This window comes from Zonotrichia albicollis, chromosome 13 (genome assembly GCF_047830755.1).
Source record: "Zonotrichia albicollis isolate bZonAlb1 chromosome 13, bZonAlb1.hap1, whole genome shotgun sequence".
NCBI lineage: Eukaryota > Metazoa > Chordata > Aves > Passeriformes > Passerellidae > Zonotrichia > Zonotrichia albicollis.
This window is the reverse complement of record NC_133831.1, coordinates 9,516,676-9,534,299: the sequence shown is the minus strand read 5'-3', so window position 1 is coordinate 9,534,299 and position 17,624 is coordinate 9,516,676. Positions and strand designations below refer to the sequence as shown.

The 17,624-nt window shown below is 38.0% G+C and overlaps 1 protein-coding gene across 2 annotated transcripts in view; it reads left to right on the top strand.

Moving 5' to 3' along the window:
• The window catches only part of NFATC3 (nuclear factor of activated T cells 3), a 65,462-nt gene that overhangs the window by 12,151 nt on the left and 35,687 nt on the right, over positions 1-17,624 (top strand). For both annotated transcript variants that reach the window (XM_074551016.1, XM_074551015.1), the window contains exons 2-3: positions 3,577-4,696; positions 12,675-12,837. In XM_074551016.1, the coding sequence (XP_074407117.1) occupies positions 3,577-4,696; positions 12,675-12,837 (1,283 nt within the window). The remainder of the gene's footprint in view (positions 1-3,576; positions 4,697-12,674; positions 12,838-17,624) is intronic.

Here is a 17,624-nt window from a genome sequence, read left to right as displayed (position 1 = left end):
TAAAAGTCTTAGTAAGTAAAAACAAAGCTGAGTTTCTTTCTATGCCATTTGTCCAGAAGATCTCCTTTGATTGTAAAAGAAAATGTGTTTGACGTGGTTTGTTCTTAGGAAACAGTGACTTGTTTTGTTTCTTTGTCTCCTTTAAAATGCTTACTGGAACAAATAAACTATTAATACTACTTCTAAAACTGAAGTTGAACTTATTGGCCCATAATCCTTCATTATTTTTTAACCTTTTATTGAGTCCAGTTTTCTTTACTCTGCATTGCTCTTATCTTTATTAGCAGTTTATTCTGTTGTCCTTACCAAAGCAAAAGCATTTAGTACACCTGCCTGTTCAGTGGCATGAAGGGATTTGAGGTGAATGGCACTACTTTTCTTGGTCTATGTATTTTGCTGTGTCTGTTTTGTATTCTTGCCCCCATGTGCTTGTGGTAGTTTTTGTGCTCTGCCTTCATAGGCTGCCCCAGTTTCTTGAGTGCTTTCATATATTTTATGGTCAGTGAAGGCTTCATGACTTGGCCAACTTCTTTGTTGTCTTTCCCCCCCCAACAGGATTATTTGCATGTAATAGCTCTCCTATGAAGTAACCAGATTTCCAGAACTCCATTTTTTTTCCCTGGGGCTTCTCCATAACTCTTTTCCTTACACTTGCCTATTGTGAGACTTCCCTTTGTTTGTTTGCCCTCTGCTTCTTGAAGCCCTGTGTTGGATTTGTTTTGTGCTGTTCTCACTGCTTTCTCTTTTAAGGGTTATCAACAAAGTTTTTTCCATTCTTTCTTTTCCCCCTCCCCCTAGTTGTATGTTTGTGTTTGTATGTTTACTAGTTCCTTAAGATAGGTTAGAGGGCTCTTTCAGATTGGATTCTCTGCAATCTTTATTAGGACAAAAATAATTTCTGGTAAATAATCTAGTAGAATTAATGACATGATTTGTGAAGGTCTTAGTGTTGTCCTTTTTGTGAGCACCTAGCAGGTTATTTAAACACATGAACTGTAAGGGGGAGGATTTGTGTGCACAGACTGAAATAAATCTACATGTTTATCAATTGAGTCTGAAAATTATGTGGGTGATTTAGACTTCAAACTGTGTTGTGTTCACAGTGTTAAGTGTGCTTTTGGGATGGGATATTCATTAAGTTTCTTGCTTCCTGTTTTGTGTGTGCAGCTGGGGAGGGGTAACAGTCAGCACAGCCAAACTCAGGACAGGGACCACAGAAACCTGAGTCCCAAAAGTTCTGGCTCCTGTCTGCTCCATCCCTGCCCCTGTTCTTCCCAGCTGGTGCTGGTCATTCTGTGCTAGTCTGATCTCTCCACCTCAGCATTGTGCAAATTAAATTCTCAATGTACATCTGCTTTTTGAAAATCCCCGTGACACTGAAAGTAGAGAAATTGTCTTAAATATTTTAAGATTTCTTGATTATTGGTGCAAGAGGAATAAGGCTCTTTGCAATGGTGAGAGGTTTAGTGCAAACAATGTGCTGCTACTGTTCCTAAAACAATTAATGACAGTAAATGGTTACACACAGGGCTTGAAGACTTCCAACTGCTGTTTTTCTAAAACATTAGTAGTAGTAGTAGTAATAATAATAATAGTAATAATAATAATAATAATAATTTTAGAAGTTCTGTGGCTGTAACTGTTTTATTTCTAAGTTTTGATAAGGTAGATTATAGCCTTCATAGGATTGCCTTTTTCTTCCCTAGATCTATGCTTTTATTAATACTGAGTTAGGAAACATATCTGTGATCTTGCACGTTAATACACCAATAAATGTGGAAAACCTAGAACCAATACTGTCTGCATTTCATGTTTTGTGATGGAAAACAGCAAAAAGAAACGCCCTCAAGTAAAGTTTTAAAAAATGATTGTTACCCTAGTGAAAGAATACCCTAGGGAAATGCAGTTCTGATAGTGAGCTTGTGTTAATTGTGTGTGATATGTGCAGTAGCCCTTCCTGAGAATTCTGATTCTTTCAGTGTGTGCATATTTAGAAATCACCCTATGCTGATTTTCTGTGCTCTTAACGCATATAGTAGTAGTTATGATATATAATATGGATAATTGTCATACATAACTATAATATGTGTAAAATCATGCAGTGTTTATAATATTGCTAAGTACTCCTTAAATGCAATGTATGCCTTCTTTAATAGATTCCTTATAGAGTTATTCCCTGCTCATGAACCTTCAGCCTTTTCTTTTTGGTTTTTTTTTGTGAAGTCTGAGGAGTGTAGTCCATTCCTTGGTAACAATGTGCTTTCTCTTCATTTGAAAATGCTTCCCTGTCTCTGAGGAGCTGATGTTTTGTTTCTGTTTTAGTTAATTTTAAGCTGATTGCTATTAATGAAATAGACTGAGTTAATTAACAAACTAATTTTTTGTCATGTAAAGGTCTAAAATACATAGCTTCCAGTCTGGATATTTTAACTGATTGTGAGACAGAATACATTTATTTTAAAACAAATGTTATTAGTCTGCTGGTATTCAGGATAAAAATAATTATTTAAAGAGCTAATACTTGGAGATACAATTTATGTCATCTAGCTTGGATTTGTGGAAAATTGAAGAGTGAAGACCCCATTTACAAGTGAAAAGAAACGAGTGGAATCACAAATCTACAAAATATGAAAAAAACCAGTTGTATTTTTACTTTTGTTTCAGACAAATGTCTCCTATTGGCAGTGAATTTAATATTGAGAAATGGGGCAAGAAAATCTGCTTCAGTTCTGTGAGAGAAAGTTGCTGATTTTGATAACGGGACTTGTACTCCTTCTCAATTGCTTGTTTTTCTTTGGAATATTTCCTGTGTTTTGGATAAGTTAGTGAGGTCTGAGAATATTTTGTTTTGACTTATTTTGCTGAACAACTTGTGCTCAAACTTGATGCAACTGCACTGAAAAATGCTATTCAGCATAGGCACTTGAGAGTTTTCTAACCTACAAAAAATATATCTTAGGAATAAAATTCTTCATAGTATCTCTAATAATATTCCTTGTTAGGCCTCCTTTGGTTGAATGTTTTTAGTAGCTCATAATCTTCATTCAAGCTTGAGTCACTGTAAAATGCTTTCTATTGTTAAAGCAGATCAATATTATGGATGTGATGTTCTGGTGCTTGTAAGTATTGACAGGACTTGCAGAAAGTACCTTCATCCTATTTGTGTCAAAAAGACAAACTGTTAATGATTTTGGATTAAAAATGTTTAATTATAAGTGGAATACAATTATGAAAGATGAAGTTTCAATTCAGTGTTCAAGCTTAGATCCTTTCAGGATTTTAACCCATTTTTCTGATTGCATTATAATTTCTTTATGAAGATGTGTATAAACTGTGAAATCTGATTGAAAACAGGATGTATGATAGAAAATCATACTGTAGTCATATTTAGTTGTAAAATAGACTGGGGAAAACTTAAAATTAAGAATTAGCTTTATTTTGTGTAACTAGTGTAATGGCAAATGTCTAGGATGTTGATAAGAGTCTGGGAAGCAAAGGATTTTGTTTATGGCATTTATCCAAGTATTGCATTCTGACTCTTACTACTTTTTTTATCTTTTTTAATTTCGTTTTCAGATCTTGAGTCAGATGACTGTGCATCCATATACATCTTTAATGTAGAGCAGCCATCATCCTCTGTCAACCAGCCAATTTGTATTCCTCGCCATGGACTGCAGTCTCACTCCTCTCCTACAAGATTTCAGAGTCACAAGAACTATGAAGGCACTTGTGAGGTCCCAGAATCCAAGTACAGTCCACTAGGTGGACCCAAACCCTTCGAGTGCCCCAGCATTCAAATCACATCGATTTCACCCAACTGTCACCAGGGGATTGAGGCCAGTGAAGATGAATTACACACAAATGGCACAGAAAATGAGTATATGGAAAGGCCTTCCCGGGACCATCTCTATCTTCCTCTTGAGCCATCGTACAGGGAATCATCCCTTAGTCCCAGCCCTGCCAGCAGCATTTCATCCAGGAGTTGGTTTTCAGATGCTTCCTCTTGTGAATCCATTTCCCATGTGTATGATGATGTAGACTCAGAGCTGAATGAAGCAGCTGCTCGATTTACCCTTGGCTCTCCTTTGGCATCTCCTGGTGGTTCTCCCAGAGGTCCCAGCGATGAATTGTGGCAGCAGCCTTATGGCTTTGGGCATGCCCTGTCCCCCAGACAGTCTCCCTGTCACTCTCCTAGAACTAGTATTACAGATGAAAATTGGCTGAGCCCCAGACCAACATCAAGGCCCTCATCCAGACCTACGTCCCCCTGTGGGAAGCGCCGCCACTCCAGTGCTGAGATTTGCTATGCTGGTTCTCTCTCTCCTCACCATTCTCCAACTCCATCCCCCGGCCATTCTCCCAGAGGAAGCATAACAGAAGACACGTGGCTGAACACTTCCATTCATAATGTACAAGGCCTTAACTCTGGGCTTTCACCATTTCAGTGTTGTACAGAGACTGATATTCCTCTAAAAACCAGAAAGACCTCAGAGGATCAGACTGCCACTTTATCTGGAAAAATAGATATCTGTCCTGAAGAGCAAGGTAACTTGTCATCATCCCTTGAAACTGCGGTGGATGATTGCTCTGGATCCCAGCACACCTTGAAAAAAGACTTGCCCGGAGACCAATTCCTTTCTGTTCCTTCGCACTTTACTTGGAACAAGCCGAAGCCTGGTCACACTCCCATATTCCGGTGAGTGATTGCAGAGTGGCTCCTTCCTGGCCTTTCCCTCCTGTGCATCTTAAATAGACATACAAATGCCCTTGTTTTTCAGTGATGCATTAAGACTTCTTAAAGAAAACTTGTTGAAGGCAGAAGGATGCTATAATTAGGAAAAAACAAGTTGAGATACCAAATACCCTTCATCTTTAAAAACACAGTAGATCATTGTAAATAGGATTAGTTTTATTTAAGTAAAGTTTGGGTATATGCACAGGGCCCAGCTGAATTAAATGTCTGTGGATTTTGTACATGCTTTGTAGTTCCATCTAATCTGAGCACTTGACATGTTAATATAGCTAGGGAAACCTGACTTACATGATTTTATAAAACTGGGAGGTCACAAAAGAGGTAGGGAGTTTATTTGCTTTTGTGTCGATTTACTTCTTTGGGCTCATAAATTCTAGAAATAGAATAAAGAAAAAAAATTGTATGGCATGCTGAAAGTCATCCTGAAAGAATGGATGTTTGGGCTGTAGTTCCAAGGTATTTCCACCATCCATGATAGAATTAAATAGGTCTTTTCCTTTTGCAGTCCTGTCATGTGCTAGCAGGATGATTTGTGGAGACTCAGAAGAGGGAACTGCTTTAATTGAGTGAAAAAGTTCCCCCCCTTTCCACTTTTTAAAGGGATCAGTTCAGTGATTTTTCAAGTTATAGAGCTTGTATAAATTCTTGAGAAATTGTCATCCAGCTTGGCTTGTTAATAGCTAAATCCATTTAAACAATGCTTCTTATTCAGCCATTTGGTTATTTTTTGCCTAATTTTATAACCACAGGTTTTAATTACTCTCCACAGAATTGTACTGATTTTAGTAAATAGAAGTAAATTTTTTTCTTCTTTTTTAATGTTCTTCCACATAACTGATTATGGATTTTGTTTACTGTAAAATTTAACAGTAAAGATGCCAAGCTGCTGGCTGGATCTGTTCTACCAGGTCTGAAATGACTGTGTTAACAGATAACTTAACTGTCCTCAAGTCTGGGGATTTTTAAAATTCCGTTGCCATCTGTTAGTAATAGGTGTTCAATCTGTTTGTAGAGTCTTTTCATTCGAACTAAAACAATGATGTTTTAGTTTAACTTATTTGTGTATTTTGGAATTGTATTATATTTGTGTAGGATACTAAGCAGTCCTAACTTGCCATTTTTGTTAGCTTGTATGCTAACATTGTTCCTAAAAGGTGAGCACTACTGTAGGGTTAGATGTCATGAACAAACAGGCATGGGCTGTGGATCTGTGGCTCTGTGGGGTGAACAAAGTGGTTTGAAACATGGACAGCTCATACCTGTTTCCTCTTGTACAACTGAATAAAAAGAAATTTTAGTGTTTTCATTAAAGAGTAAAAATAGTTTTTCAAATGTCCGACTTTATTTAGAAGAAGGAACTGAATAATTTTTGTAAATATAAGATGGGCAAACAGACAGAAGACAATGAAGACTACACTTATACACAAGGAAGCTACATGAACCTATTAAGCTGGGTGCATTTGCTGCCAAAAATGTTGGCTGATTATTGAATTGGTGGAAATGGCTGCACTGGCAGCTGTATCCCCGTTGAAATGTTGAATTACTTAGCAGTTGTAACCTATTCCACAGGGGCTATGGCAGTGTGCATCTATAGCAGGTAAAACCTTCCATTCTGTCATATTGTATTTTGTAATTTTGATTCTTATAAACCTAAGTTGACCCTTACATTTTATGAATAAAAATGAAATGCAAGAAGGTCCTCTGCTTCTAAATAGTTGATGATGGTGACCAAAAGTGAGTATATTAGTTGTCATAAAGAATTATGTAATTGTTATTTATGTGTTTATTCCATAATGTATGTACAATTGTATTAATTGTAGTATAAATTACAAGATATAGTAAAAACAGTGTACTTGTTAATGTCTTGATTGTGTTGTCAAGCACAAAGTAGTGCATGAAGTAAACAGCAGTATTGATTCCAAGCAGATAAAATAAGTACACACCCAGCTGTAATAACTGACCCCTGGAAGAAGGGGAGTGATTTGCCTTCCTTGTTCTGTGGTGTGAAATGTGTAGGTAGCACCTTCTGCTCTGAGTGCTCTCTAAAGTTTTGTAAATCTGTTATCTACTTTATCTGTCAGGCCTTACCATGTTTTCCTCATTCTTCTGTTTTCACTAAGTGTGCAACGCTTAAGAAAATCTAAAAATGTATAAGATGCTTTTGAGCATTAGTCATATTTCACATGCCATCTAAACTGGTTTGTTTGATGACAGCTTGTTATTTGGTCACAGAAATTCATAATCTGCCAGTCAGTGGCATGTGAGAAATGTCTGTGTATTACATGGCCCAAGTCCATTTCTGCTCCTTGTCCAAGAGAGGTGTGGGCAGGGGCTTGGGCAGGGCCCCTGCAGCAATTCCTTCCTCCAAGTGAGAGAACTGGGCAGCAGCTTCTGAAGAGGGAATAGTGCAGGTGGCTGCTGGTGCTGTCACTCACCTGCTGTGATGGCAGACTCAGTTGGTCTTTTTACAGAATATTCAGCGACTAACTTGGTAATTTTATTTATTACATGGTTGTCCTTGTTGCTGTTTAAGATACCTCTTTCTTTCACCCCCAGCCTCCCCACAGGGTGATGAGTAAGATGGCTTTATCTGTGTCTCATGTTTTCATTCCCCTCCAGTTAAAAAAACCCTTTACTGGGATCTTAATGTAGTGATAGTAGATCCAACCTTCCCACTAGCGTTTTACTCCAACTTTCCACAAATGTGCTGATTTTATCACTTTCTTTCATACTTGCTGTTAGAGTTTGAGTTGTAAGAGTTCCAGAAAGTAAAAAAAATAATCATAAAATCTGTTTTACAGTGCTTTTTTTACTTGAACAAGGGGAATAAAAAGAGTCTAGAGACCACCTAGAAATCTTTACTGAGCAGGTGATGTAATACAATCCCTTTGGTGAGGACTTCACTCTACAAGTACAGCTCATAAGAGATCAGGAGCATTGCTGGTGCTGACCTTGGTTATGGTACTGTGGAGTTAAGGACCATCACAGGCATGGCCAGCCCTGGTGCAGGTAACAAGGGGCTGTTAGAAAAGTGCTCTCTGATGATGCAATTGGAAATCATGGCAGTTCTGGTATTTTTGCTTCTAAAAAGTCTTGATTATCTTTTGCTTTAAACTTTCTATTTTAACATGAATGACTAGTGGAAGAGTAGCCTTTAGGTTTGCTCAAGTGCATCTTGAGAATCTAATTTATGTCTCAAGCAAACAGGCATTTGCAGGGTAGTAAACTAAATGAGTCATTAATGTTTTTCTTTCTTTGTTTAGCCCCACGGTGTTTGATGGCAACAAATGGTGCTTTTGTGTCTGGAAGATAACCAGGCAACATTCATTAATGGTCAAAAGTCTTGAAATAAGACCTAGTTTCCTTTACTTCCCTCATGGAATTCACAGAGACTTACACATTGATTTAAAAACTACTACATAAATTGGTCTTTGTTTTCAGACTGTTGTGTCATTCATTTAATCTATGACACTGAGAAGTGATGGGACATCAAATAGTTTTTCTGTCCTAGTGGTAATGAACAAACAGGCTTTAACAGACATATTTACAGCTGAGAAATCATTTTAATGGTGGACATGTAATGGTAGCTTGAGAGTATTTTACTGCTGAAAACTAGGATGGCTGACAAAGTAACTAACTCATTCAGGAAAAAAAATAGTTTACATAAAGTGGTAGATAGTGGAATGCTTGAGAAAAGTGTCTCTTTTGTTTGAATCTTTCTCTTGGGAGTCTAAAGAATAGAGAGGAACAGAATTATGTCCTATTTTTACCATAAGTATCTTGGGCCTTCAGTCTTAATTTTAAGAACTGCACTCACATTGCAAGATTTCTATAGACAAAGTTAGTCTGCCAAGTATTTATCACCTTTTTCTGATAAATAGAAATAACACCAGCTATTCTACTAGCAAAACTTTAAAATGAAAATGTTTGCAAATGACTGACTTTGAAGATAAGAACCCACTTAAGTGAGACAAGCAAAGGAACTTTGACCCTCTCAAGTTTTTAATAAGCAACGCTATCACTGTAATGTTTGCACACCATTACTGAATCCAGGGAAATTCAGGTAGTGTTTAGTGCAGGACCTTAGTGCTGTACCTGTTATTCCTCTCTCTGCTTTGCTCTGGGATGATGGAACAGAGATTTCCACATGGCAGTTCACTGTACCAGTACTGTGACAGCAGTGTGAACTGTTCTGCCAGGAGCAGAATGGTATTTTGAATGTAACCAGATGAATAAAGTCTATTGATAGGCCACTGTGGCAGCTGGAATAACCCCAAATTTCTTAACTTCAGAACTTCTCCATCAGGGAGAATATGGCTTTGTTCTAGGCAGTGAAGAGCAGCCACAGCAGTATCTTGGCTCTACAAGAGACCTTGAAAACCACAGGATTGGATCATGGTTATGATTTGAAATTCTCACAGGGTTGCTGTCTTGCAACACTGACTTGTCACAGAATACACTGTGGGTTCATCTCTGCAAAAACTTGGGATGAGGAAAAAATGTGGAATAGCCATTGTATGGTCAGTGAGCTTTTTCTCTTTTGAAATGTTGGGGAGTAGCTTTAAGTGGAAAATTATTTTTGCTGTATTAAAAATTAATAAAAGTATCTCTCTAGAAGATTTGGGAATCTCAACCAGTGAACTTTCACAACTATCTGGAGGTACTAAGGGGTATCTTTGAAAGGCTGCTACTAGAATTAGTAGCTACAAGGAGGTAGGAACATTTTCATACAGAGTGGCTAAAATGAGTTTTTGCGTCAGTTGCACCTGTGTTCAAAACCAGTGCTACAGGTGGAAGCTGAATTATGCTGAATTATGTTAATAACAAAACATAGGCTTTGTTCTTCCTTGTGTCCCACACATGCTGCTCTGGGGCCAAGTCAAAGCAAATCCTGTTTCTGCCCCAGGCTTCTTCCTATGGCAGAGGGGCAGAGTCAGCCATGAGCACACCCTGCCTTTTACAGCTCTGAATGCTCAAATCCCTATGGACATGTTTGGCTGTTCTTGTACTGAACATCAGCTGTTTCCTCATCAGTCAGTTCTGTTTTGGAGGTAATGGTTGCAGAGAAGAAGGTATCTGTTAGATTAATACTGATAAAATCAATGAAGTGATGCCTTCAAATGTTGTTGTTTCTGCTGAAAATGCTGCCAAGGGGTTCTTTCTTTAGCTCTAAGTTCCCTTTAATAGCTGCTGTTCTCCAAAGTCTTTAGTCTTGATGTGATAGATATGAGTATGAGCTTTCTGAGACTTGCATTAATCAGATTATAAAACTCCCTTGGTATTTCCAGAAGATCATTTGTAGGTTTACAGATTGGTGCTGTTTCAACAATGTGCAACGATTTGATTTCATGAAAGCTTTAGAATGACTGTCACTCATGACTTCCCTGTCCTGATGTGATTTGGTCATTTACTAGTAGGTTATTGCATTGCTAATAAGGTTTTTAATTAAAAAAAAGAAAGAGAAAGCCTTTCACAGAAGTTTCTAAGTCCCAAGCTTAGTAAATTCTACCCAGTTTGGTGATTTGGCACCAAACTGGGTAGAATTTACTAATGAAACATGGAAATATCTACAAGCAAGTTCCTTCCCCATCAAAACTGAAAAGTGAAGGGCTTTAAAACATGAGTTGTTATTTCTCCTAATCTTTTTCTGGAAAATAACTTGAAAAACCCCTCATGGCCAGCTGCTGATCTGGGTTCTGAATAGAAAGTTACGTGTCTTTATCAATAACACAGAGCTGTCATGCTGTGTAAGCTGGGGAGAAACAGAAAAAGTACTTGTTCATTTCTGAAACAGCTGAGCTGCTCATTCTTTAACATGTTCCAGATACTTTAAGAGTAATACACCACTATAAATTGAATTGAAGTTCTGCACTATCAGAGATTTAGCAGAAGTTAGTGAACCTCAGTGCACAGTTGACAACTGATAACTGTGGTGAGTTAAATCTAGCAGTTTTACTGCTGATCCTCACCTATCAGTGTAGACTGAATAATATTTTCTTGAGAACAGATTCTTACACACAGTAAAGCTGGCAGCTTCAGACCTGTTTTCCCATATTCAGCATCTGGTACAAAATAGCATTGCTTCATATGAAAAAGTATTCAAAACATATGCAAGTTTGTTACTTCTTGTACCCCAAAGGCTCACATAATTTTTCTCATTTGATATTGAATTGTACATAGAATTATAAAGAAAGAACAAAAAACCCCAAGAGTTTGTAGACTGTATTCTGTTGGGTTTTTTAATTGATCTAATGTTCAGTCTTGTGGATTTCTATGACTCTAGGAAGGTGACAGTGCTGGCTAGGAAGTTCCCACTCTGTTTCCCACCCCTTAGTTCTGCTTGAAGGTGTGTAGGCAACTAGGACTTTGTTAAATTAATAGGATTAAAGAATTTACATTTCAAAATGAACCCAAGTTAGATCACTGATTTGGTTCAATGTGTACCTCTATAGTATTTGTCAAAAAAATGTGTAAGGATGATGTGGAAGGAAAAATACATAAAACTGATACCCTACAAGGCAGGAAGGTGCATGACAGGGTATCCTAAAACCTGTAAAGAATCCATTGCTGCTGAGAAGTTCAGGGATAAAGATGGCAAGGAAAATGTTCAGAGAGAAACAACAGTTTGGGTATCCAACATCAAAGGGGAAGCAGCTGTAACTGTCAGACCAGCTGCTTCTAGAAAACATCTGTTTGATGCAGTACAGCCTCAAAAGCTGTGTCATTTACTGCGGAATTCCTTGCATTTTTTTTTAGCATTTTAGGCCTCTGCACGTGCACAGTGCTCTTCCTTGCTCACTTATGCTGTTTTTTTCTTTTTATTTTCTTTTTGTTTTCAAAGAATGACAAAATTTTGAGAGTTGGTTATTTTCTTGTCTCCATGTTTGTCCTAGTATGCCAAATATTTTTTCAGAAGATAATGTGAGTCTGATGCAACTTGTGCCACATTATTGTTGGTTAATTGCAGGAGGAGTAAATCTCTCTGAGACACTTGTATGGGTAGTGGTCATGATCAACAAATACTTTTTTTCTTGACTTAATTTAGCATTCAACTTCCAGTAATAGCTCCCAATAATTGGCATAGACTGTGACGCATTAACAGAGTTCTCTCATGTACCATATCTGTTCAATGTATACCAGCTATTTTAACAGAGAAATTTGGGTACATAAGAGATAAAAAGATTTTCACTTTTAAATGTTCATAATTTAATTTACTCTGCCAGGTAATTACTGGCTTGAATCTGACTGTTCATCTTATTAGAAATCTGTGCAGGTAAAAAGGGTAGGTAACCATTGCTTTGAGGTTCTTCCATGTTATTTCTATTACTGTATTTTGTTCTTCCCTGGAGTGACCTTGCTACTGTGTGTAAGGGTGTGTCTGTGGACAAGCTGAACACAACTTTGTGTCTGTTGCCTGCTGCAGTAAGTCTTTATGGCTAGATAGAACAAGTAGCTTTTTAAAACTTAGGGTGACCACATAATGTTCATTTTAATGATAGCTGACAAAATGCAGTGCTTGCCAAAGGAAAGCAAAAACAGCAAGCTGGAAGGCAGTGCAGAGTTAAAACTTCATGACTGTCAGATTCAGTTTACACTGTTCCCTCTAAACCACATTTGAATTTGCTTGCTGATATACTTAAGGTTAAAAGGTGACTATAAAGGCATAGAGTAGCATTGGAAGTGTGGAACTGGGAGGTCGTAGAGTACCTTTCTTTTGCTCAAGAAATTCCATTCTAGTTCAAGATTTTAATGTACCAATTAAACTATTGTTTTTCACATAACAATTTTAAGCTGATAGTTATTCTTGTTTGATTATCATTTGTTAGGGAAGTGACATCATTGTCTGTGTTTTACAGTGAAGGCTTTGTGCTGTGCCAGATGGCACCGTTTGTGTAACCACATGTCCTTATCTTGATTGCAGCACTTCTTCATTGCCACCTCTTGACTGGCCTTTACCAAGCCATTATGGGCAGTGTGAACTGAAAATAGAAGTCCAGCCTAAAACTCATCACAGAGCTCACTATGAAACAGAAGGAAGCAGAGGAGCAGTGAAAGCATCTACTGGAGGACACCCTGTAGTAAAGGTAGGAAGTCTGGCTTTCTTGACTAGAAGGTAATTTTTAAACTACAGTTACTGGTATTTATAATGCTGTGAATTGTTATCTTTTGTGAAGCTTATAGCCTTTCCTGGGCAAGATTTTCTCCCTTAAATATGATGGTAACTATTTTGAAAACACTGACCAATAAAACCAGTTCTTGTTGAGCTCAGAATAAGCTGTAAGGTCCTGGTAAATTAGACTCGGCTTTGGCATCATACTCTCTTGGAAGAGAAAGCTATCTGGGTTTGGTCTTGTTGGAATAACTGTGTGCATGAGATGTGATGTGCTGCTCTCTCACTTGGAGTGTTCAGGTGTGTACACAAACATCCTGCTCTGTGCTGGGGAGACTTCTGGGTTGCTTAGGGACAGTCACTGATGTCTCCTTTAATATCCATTGTGTCAGCTGGCTCACACAGCTTGGAATGAAACCCACCCTCATTCTCTGAACATGGGGAAAATGGTGCTGAGAAACTGTGGGGCTCCTGAAGATGCCTTGGTTTGTATTTGCCACATCCTTAGGTGAAAGCAGTATCTCTTCACTTACCTCAATACTGCTTAATGGTCTTTATATTAATTCCAAGCCAGGTTAAGACAAAATTTAATGACTTGTTTATAAGTCAAATCAGACAATAGTTACAAAATCCTTATTAAAAAAAGAGGGGAGAAAAATCTGATTACATGAAGGTTGCAGCAGGTTTTGTCTTTTCCTCCAAATCCAGGAGGAAATATTTCATGTTCTTTTCCAATAAAGTCAGTGTTTCAGTCTTAAATGTTTTGCTACAGTCTAGACATTAAAAATGTATTTTATATATTCTCTTCCAGTAGTCAAAAGTGACTCATTACTATTGGAGACCAGATGCAAAGTGCTGATAGGATTGGCATAATCCATCCTCATTCTTTCTCCTACTCTTACTGTAGTATGTCACTTTTCTTCCTTATAGTTTATTCCTCCTCTGGCAAGAGAATTGTGTCACACTGAAATTTACATCATTACATTTCATCTATATCAATGAAGATATACCAGCAGAGTTTAAGTGTCTTGGATGATCTGCTGTTATTAGTTTGTGTAAGCAACCTCTGCTTCCAGGCTCTTCATGTGATGAATTTCTTCAGCCTGACTCCTAATCATATTCTTTGGGCTGCTCATCACTGTTTCTTCTCTGTTAGCTTACCTTGAACATTTTCATTTTACACCTTTTTTTCCTCTTCAAGACTTTGTATCATTCCCTTCTCTTCCTCTAAAAAGGGTTGGTTATCTGCATCCCATCTTCTTTCTTGAATGTCTTTCCTTGTTTTTCCAGTGCAATTCTCAGGTTGAGCTCTTCATCCTGCTTTCATGTTCCCTGCAAGGCTGCCCAGTGTTTTTCTTCTGACAATGCTGTGGCCTAACCAGCTGCAATTCTCTCCTTTTGTCAGACCTACAGGGTTTCTTAGCACAGCAGAGTCAAGGTCAGGTGCTTCTTAGGGAGGTGTGTGCTGGAAAGTGGAGAAATTTGAGGATGCCTGGCCTAGGCTGGGGTTGGAAAGCTGGCAAGACACGTTCCTTCATGTGGAGCAGTGTGTTGCTTCAGTCAGTGGAGGACAAGTAGACACAACTTCCACATGCCAAGGTGCTCTCAGTGGAATTTAACACATCATTAATGAGGACAGAAACCTGAGAGATTTTAGCTGACAAAATAAATCTTTCCTGAACTGCTGTGAAGTGCATTCAAAATTGTTTCAATTTTTTTCTCTGGGTGTTTGTCTTCCTCTAATATTTGCATTAAGGGAATTTATGCTGCTATTTGCAAGATTTGACAAATTTGTAGGCTTTCTTTTGCTTACAGCACTAGATGGTTCTAAGCTGCAGTACTGGATGCTTTTAACTGCAGTAATGCAAATTAGAAGAAACATCTGTAGTGGGTGACTTACACCAATGATTTTAAAAGCTATTTATTTGCATTGAAATTGTGAAATACCTTGCTATATGAGAATGCTGTGCTAAAAATGAGGATGGCATTTATGTGTCTGACAGTCTTACACTTCAACACATGCATTGTACTGTGTCTCTCTAAATTGAAATGAATGCAAATGCAAATTAATATTCAACTTTGCAATTTGGTCTCTTCCAGCTGGACTGCTAATTAATTGTTGTGTTTGATAGGAGATAGGAAGCTGTTATGAAACAAAGCATTGATTTGTATTTAATTTTTACTTATTGCTTGGAAAAACAGCATGGGAAAGGCCAAATTTGGAACAGGTAATACTAATATCTGTGGGCAGGTGGATATTACTTTCATACAAACTGAAATGTTTTCCAGTACTTCTGGAAGCTTATTCCAGAAATCCACATCATAGCATGCACTACTACTTCTTTCTGACTTTTCTTTTTGATGCTCTTAGCTTTAGAGCAGTCACTTCATGTGTGTGATCACTGCAGTAAAGCACTCCACATTTTCCTGTGTGAAATGACTGTGTGTTTGCCAGTGTCAGAGATGAGAAAGGAGCTGGGTAAAGAGAACAGAATCCTTTCATTGGAACAGACCTGCAGTGCTTGTCAAGTCCAACTGCCACATCTTTGGGTGCTTGAAGACCTCTGTGCTTTTCCTTCTTCCTTGTTTTGCTTTTAAACATTTTATTATAGAAAGCTGGAGTATTTAACCTCCAAACTGTGATGCCTCTCTAGTTCTGCATATGCACTTGATGTATCATTTAAAATAAAGATTTTAAGATAGTACACGGCTTCAAGCCTTTAATGTATTAGTGCATGTCATTAATCTATTACTAATACTGTACCACACCTGTTGCTAGGACACTAAGCTTCTGACAAATTTGGCATCATCTGTTGTGAGTACATTTAATCAGCTTATTTCCAAATGGGAGGAAATTAAATAAGTGGAGCATCATGCTTTGCTTTGTATATCTCTTAACTTTAAGAAAGCTAATTCTATAATGATGTTCCCTTGTTTTTAGCTTTTTTTAATGCTAAATGTTCTAAGCAGCAGATACCTTTCATTTTAAGCTCTGCTTTCTTGGGAGTATGTTCCAGCTAATCCTTGTCATCTGGAACAGTTTCTTTTACCTTGGTAGAGAATCTGCATGATAATGCTGACAGTTTTCACAGGGAAGGAATAAATAATATAGCAGAAAGGTTTGCAAGGAGAAAGGTGGCATGTTGAGCTTTTGTCATCCAAATGATGTGGAAATTTTGTAGTGCATTGCCAGGAGACAGCCTCTGAGCACTCCCTAATTTTGCCATTCTAATTCATAGGTTAGAGTCTGCAATTCACCCATCTAGGAGCTTTTTAAACAAGTAGCTGTCACATTTTATCCAACTCCAAATGAACAGTCATCATTGCTTGAATTTCCACCCTTCCCACGGGTATAGATAAAATCATGTTTGCACTTAGAATTTGCTAGAATGAGTTTCCTTCTGTCTGAACTGGTAGGGTTCTTCATGAGACCTCACTTGGGTAATGCTTATGATCAAAAACAGAAAAGCCTTTTAGAGCAGGTGGACACCTGATAAGAATCTATTTGGGATAGTTTGGGGGTTTTTACTTTTGTATCTTAGTTTTCTGATCTAAATGAACTTTCTTAAATAAACAATAAACTTGTCTTATGTATTGTGTTCCTGTTACTCATGTAATTTTCTGCAATTTTCTGAGCTCAAGGATTTTAAATTAATGACATCTTTTGGTAGTAAATCATAAAGGCTGTGTTGTGCACAAGAAGTGTTAATTCCTTTTACTTGTTTGTCCTGTTGCTAAGGGAAGAAGGTGCTGCCCATGCTGGTCACCTTGTAACCACACAGAGTGATGTTCTCAGGGACTGTGGGCTCACAGCTGCTCCTTAGCACCTCTCTGTGTGCAAGGAGTGCCTGTCCTGGGGCCACTGTGGCAGCCAGCTGTAGTTATGAACTGATGGGTAATTGGTTCTGCAGCTGATGGTGTACCTGCAGCAGACACTGGCTAGAACCCACTCACACCCTGGGTATGCAGGATGGATTTGGAGTGGTGGTGGCTGTTTAGAATTTGCCTGGACCAAAAATGTCCTTTTCCTGTACTGCAAAGTGCTTAAGGATAGAATCATTCTGTTCCTCTGCCATAAGCAGAATTATTCCTGTAGCAGATTCACAGTAACAGAGGAGGGGATGCATTGTGGAATCCATATGAACAACTCAGCAGTTCTGCAGCTAAAAAAAAAAAAAGAAAGATCAAAAATCCAAGCAATATTAAATAAAAGTCAGTTTGTTTAGATGGCTACACACTGCTACTCACTGACAAGCAGAGTTTTCTGTATGAGGTTTGGAGATCTGTAAAAGAAGGACTCTGTGTCAGCTCTGTTTAAAGTGATTGCAGAGCTTGAAGTCAAGATAAGCACTGCTGTGGATGAAAAAAGTAAACTAATTGAGCAAAAGTAAACTCCCTTTGAACTGCTTTGGAAGTTCTGAGGCAGGAATGTGTTCTCAAAAAGCCTGTCAAACTCTGCCTGAGTCTTGATGGAAGAAACTGCAACCAACAAGAGAGGATCTATCCAGGCAATGGCAGATGATCTGATAAAAGTAAATTAACAAAGCATTGTCTAAACGAGTGTATGTTTCCTGGCCTGTAATTCTGTTGCTGTCACCTTTTCCCAGCTGTTCCCTGTGGCTAATGCATGTAACTACTTGAATATTAGGTATAATACTGGAATTCTCCCTCTTCTCTATGTCCAATAAACAGCACTCCTTTTCTGTGTTTTGCAACCCTTCCCATTCTTCCTGCCTTCCACTCTCTAATTTTCATTTTTGT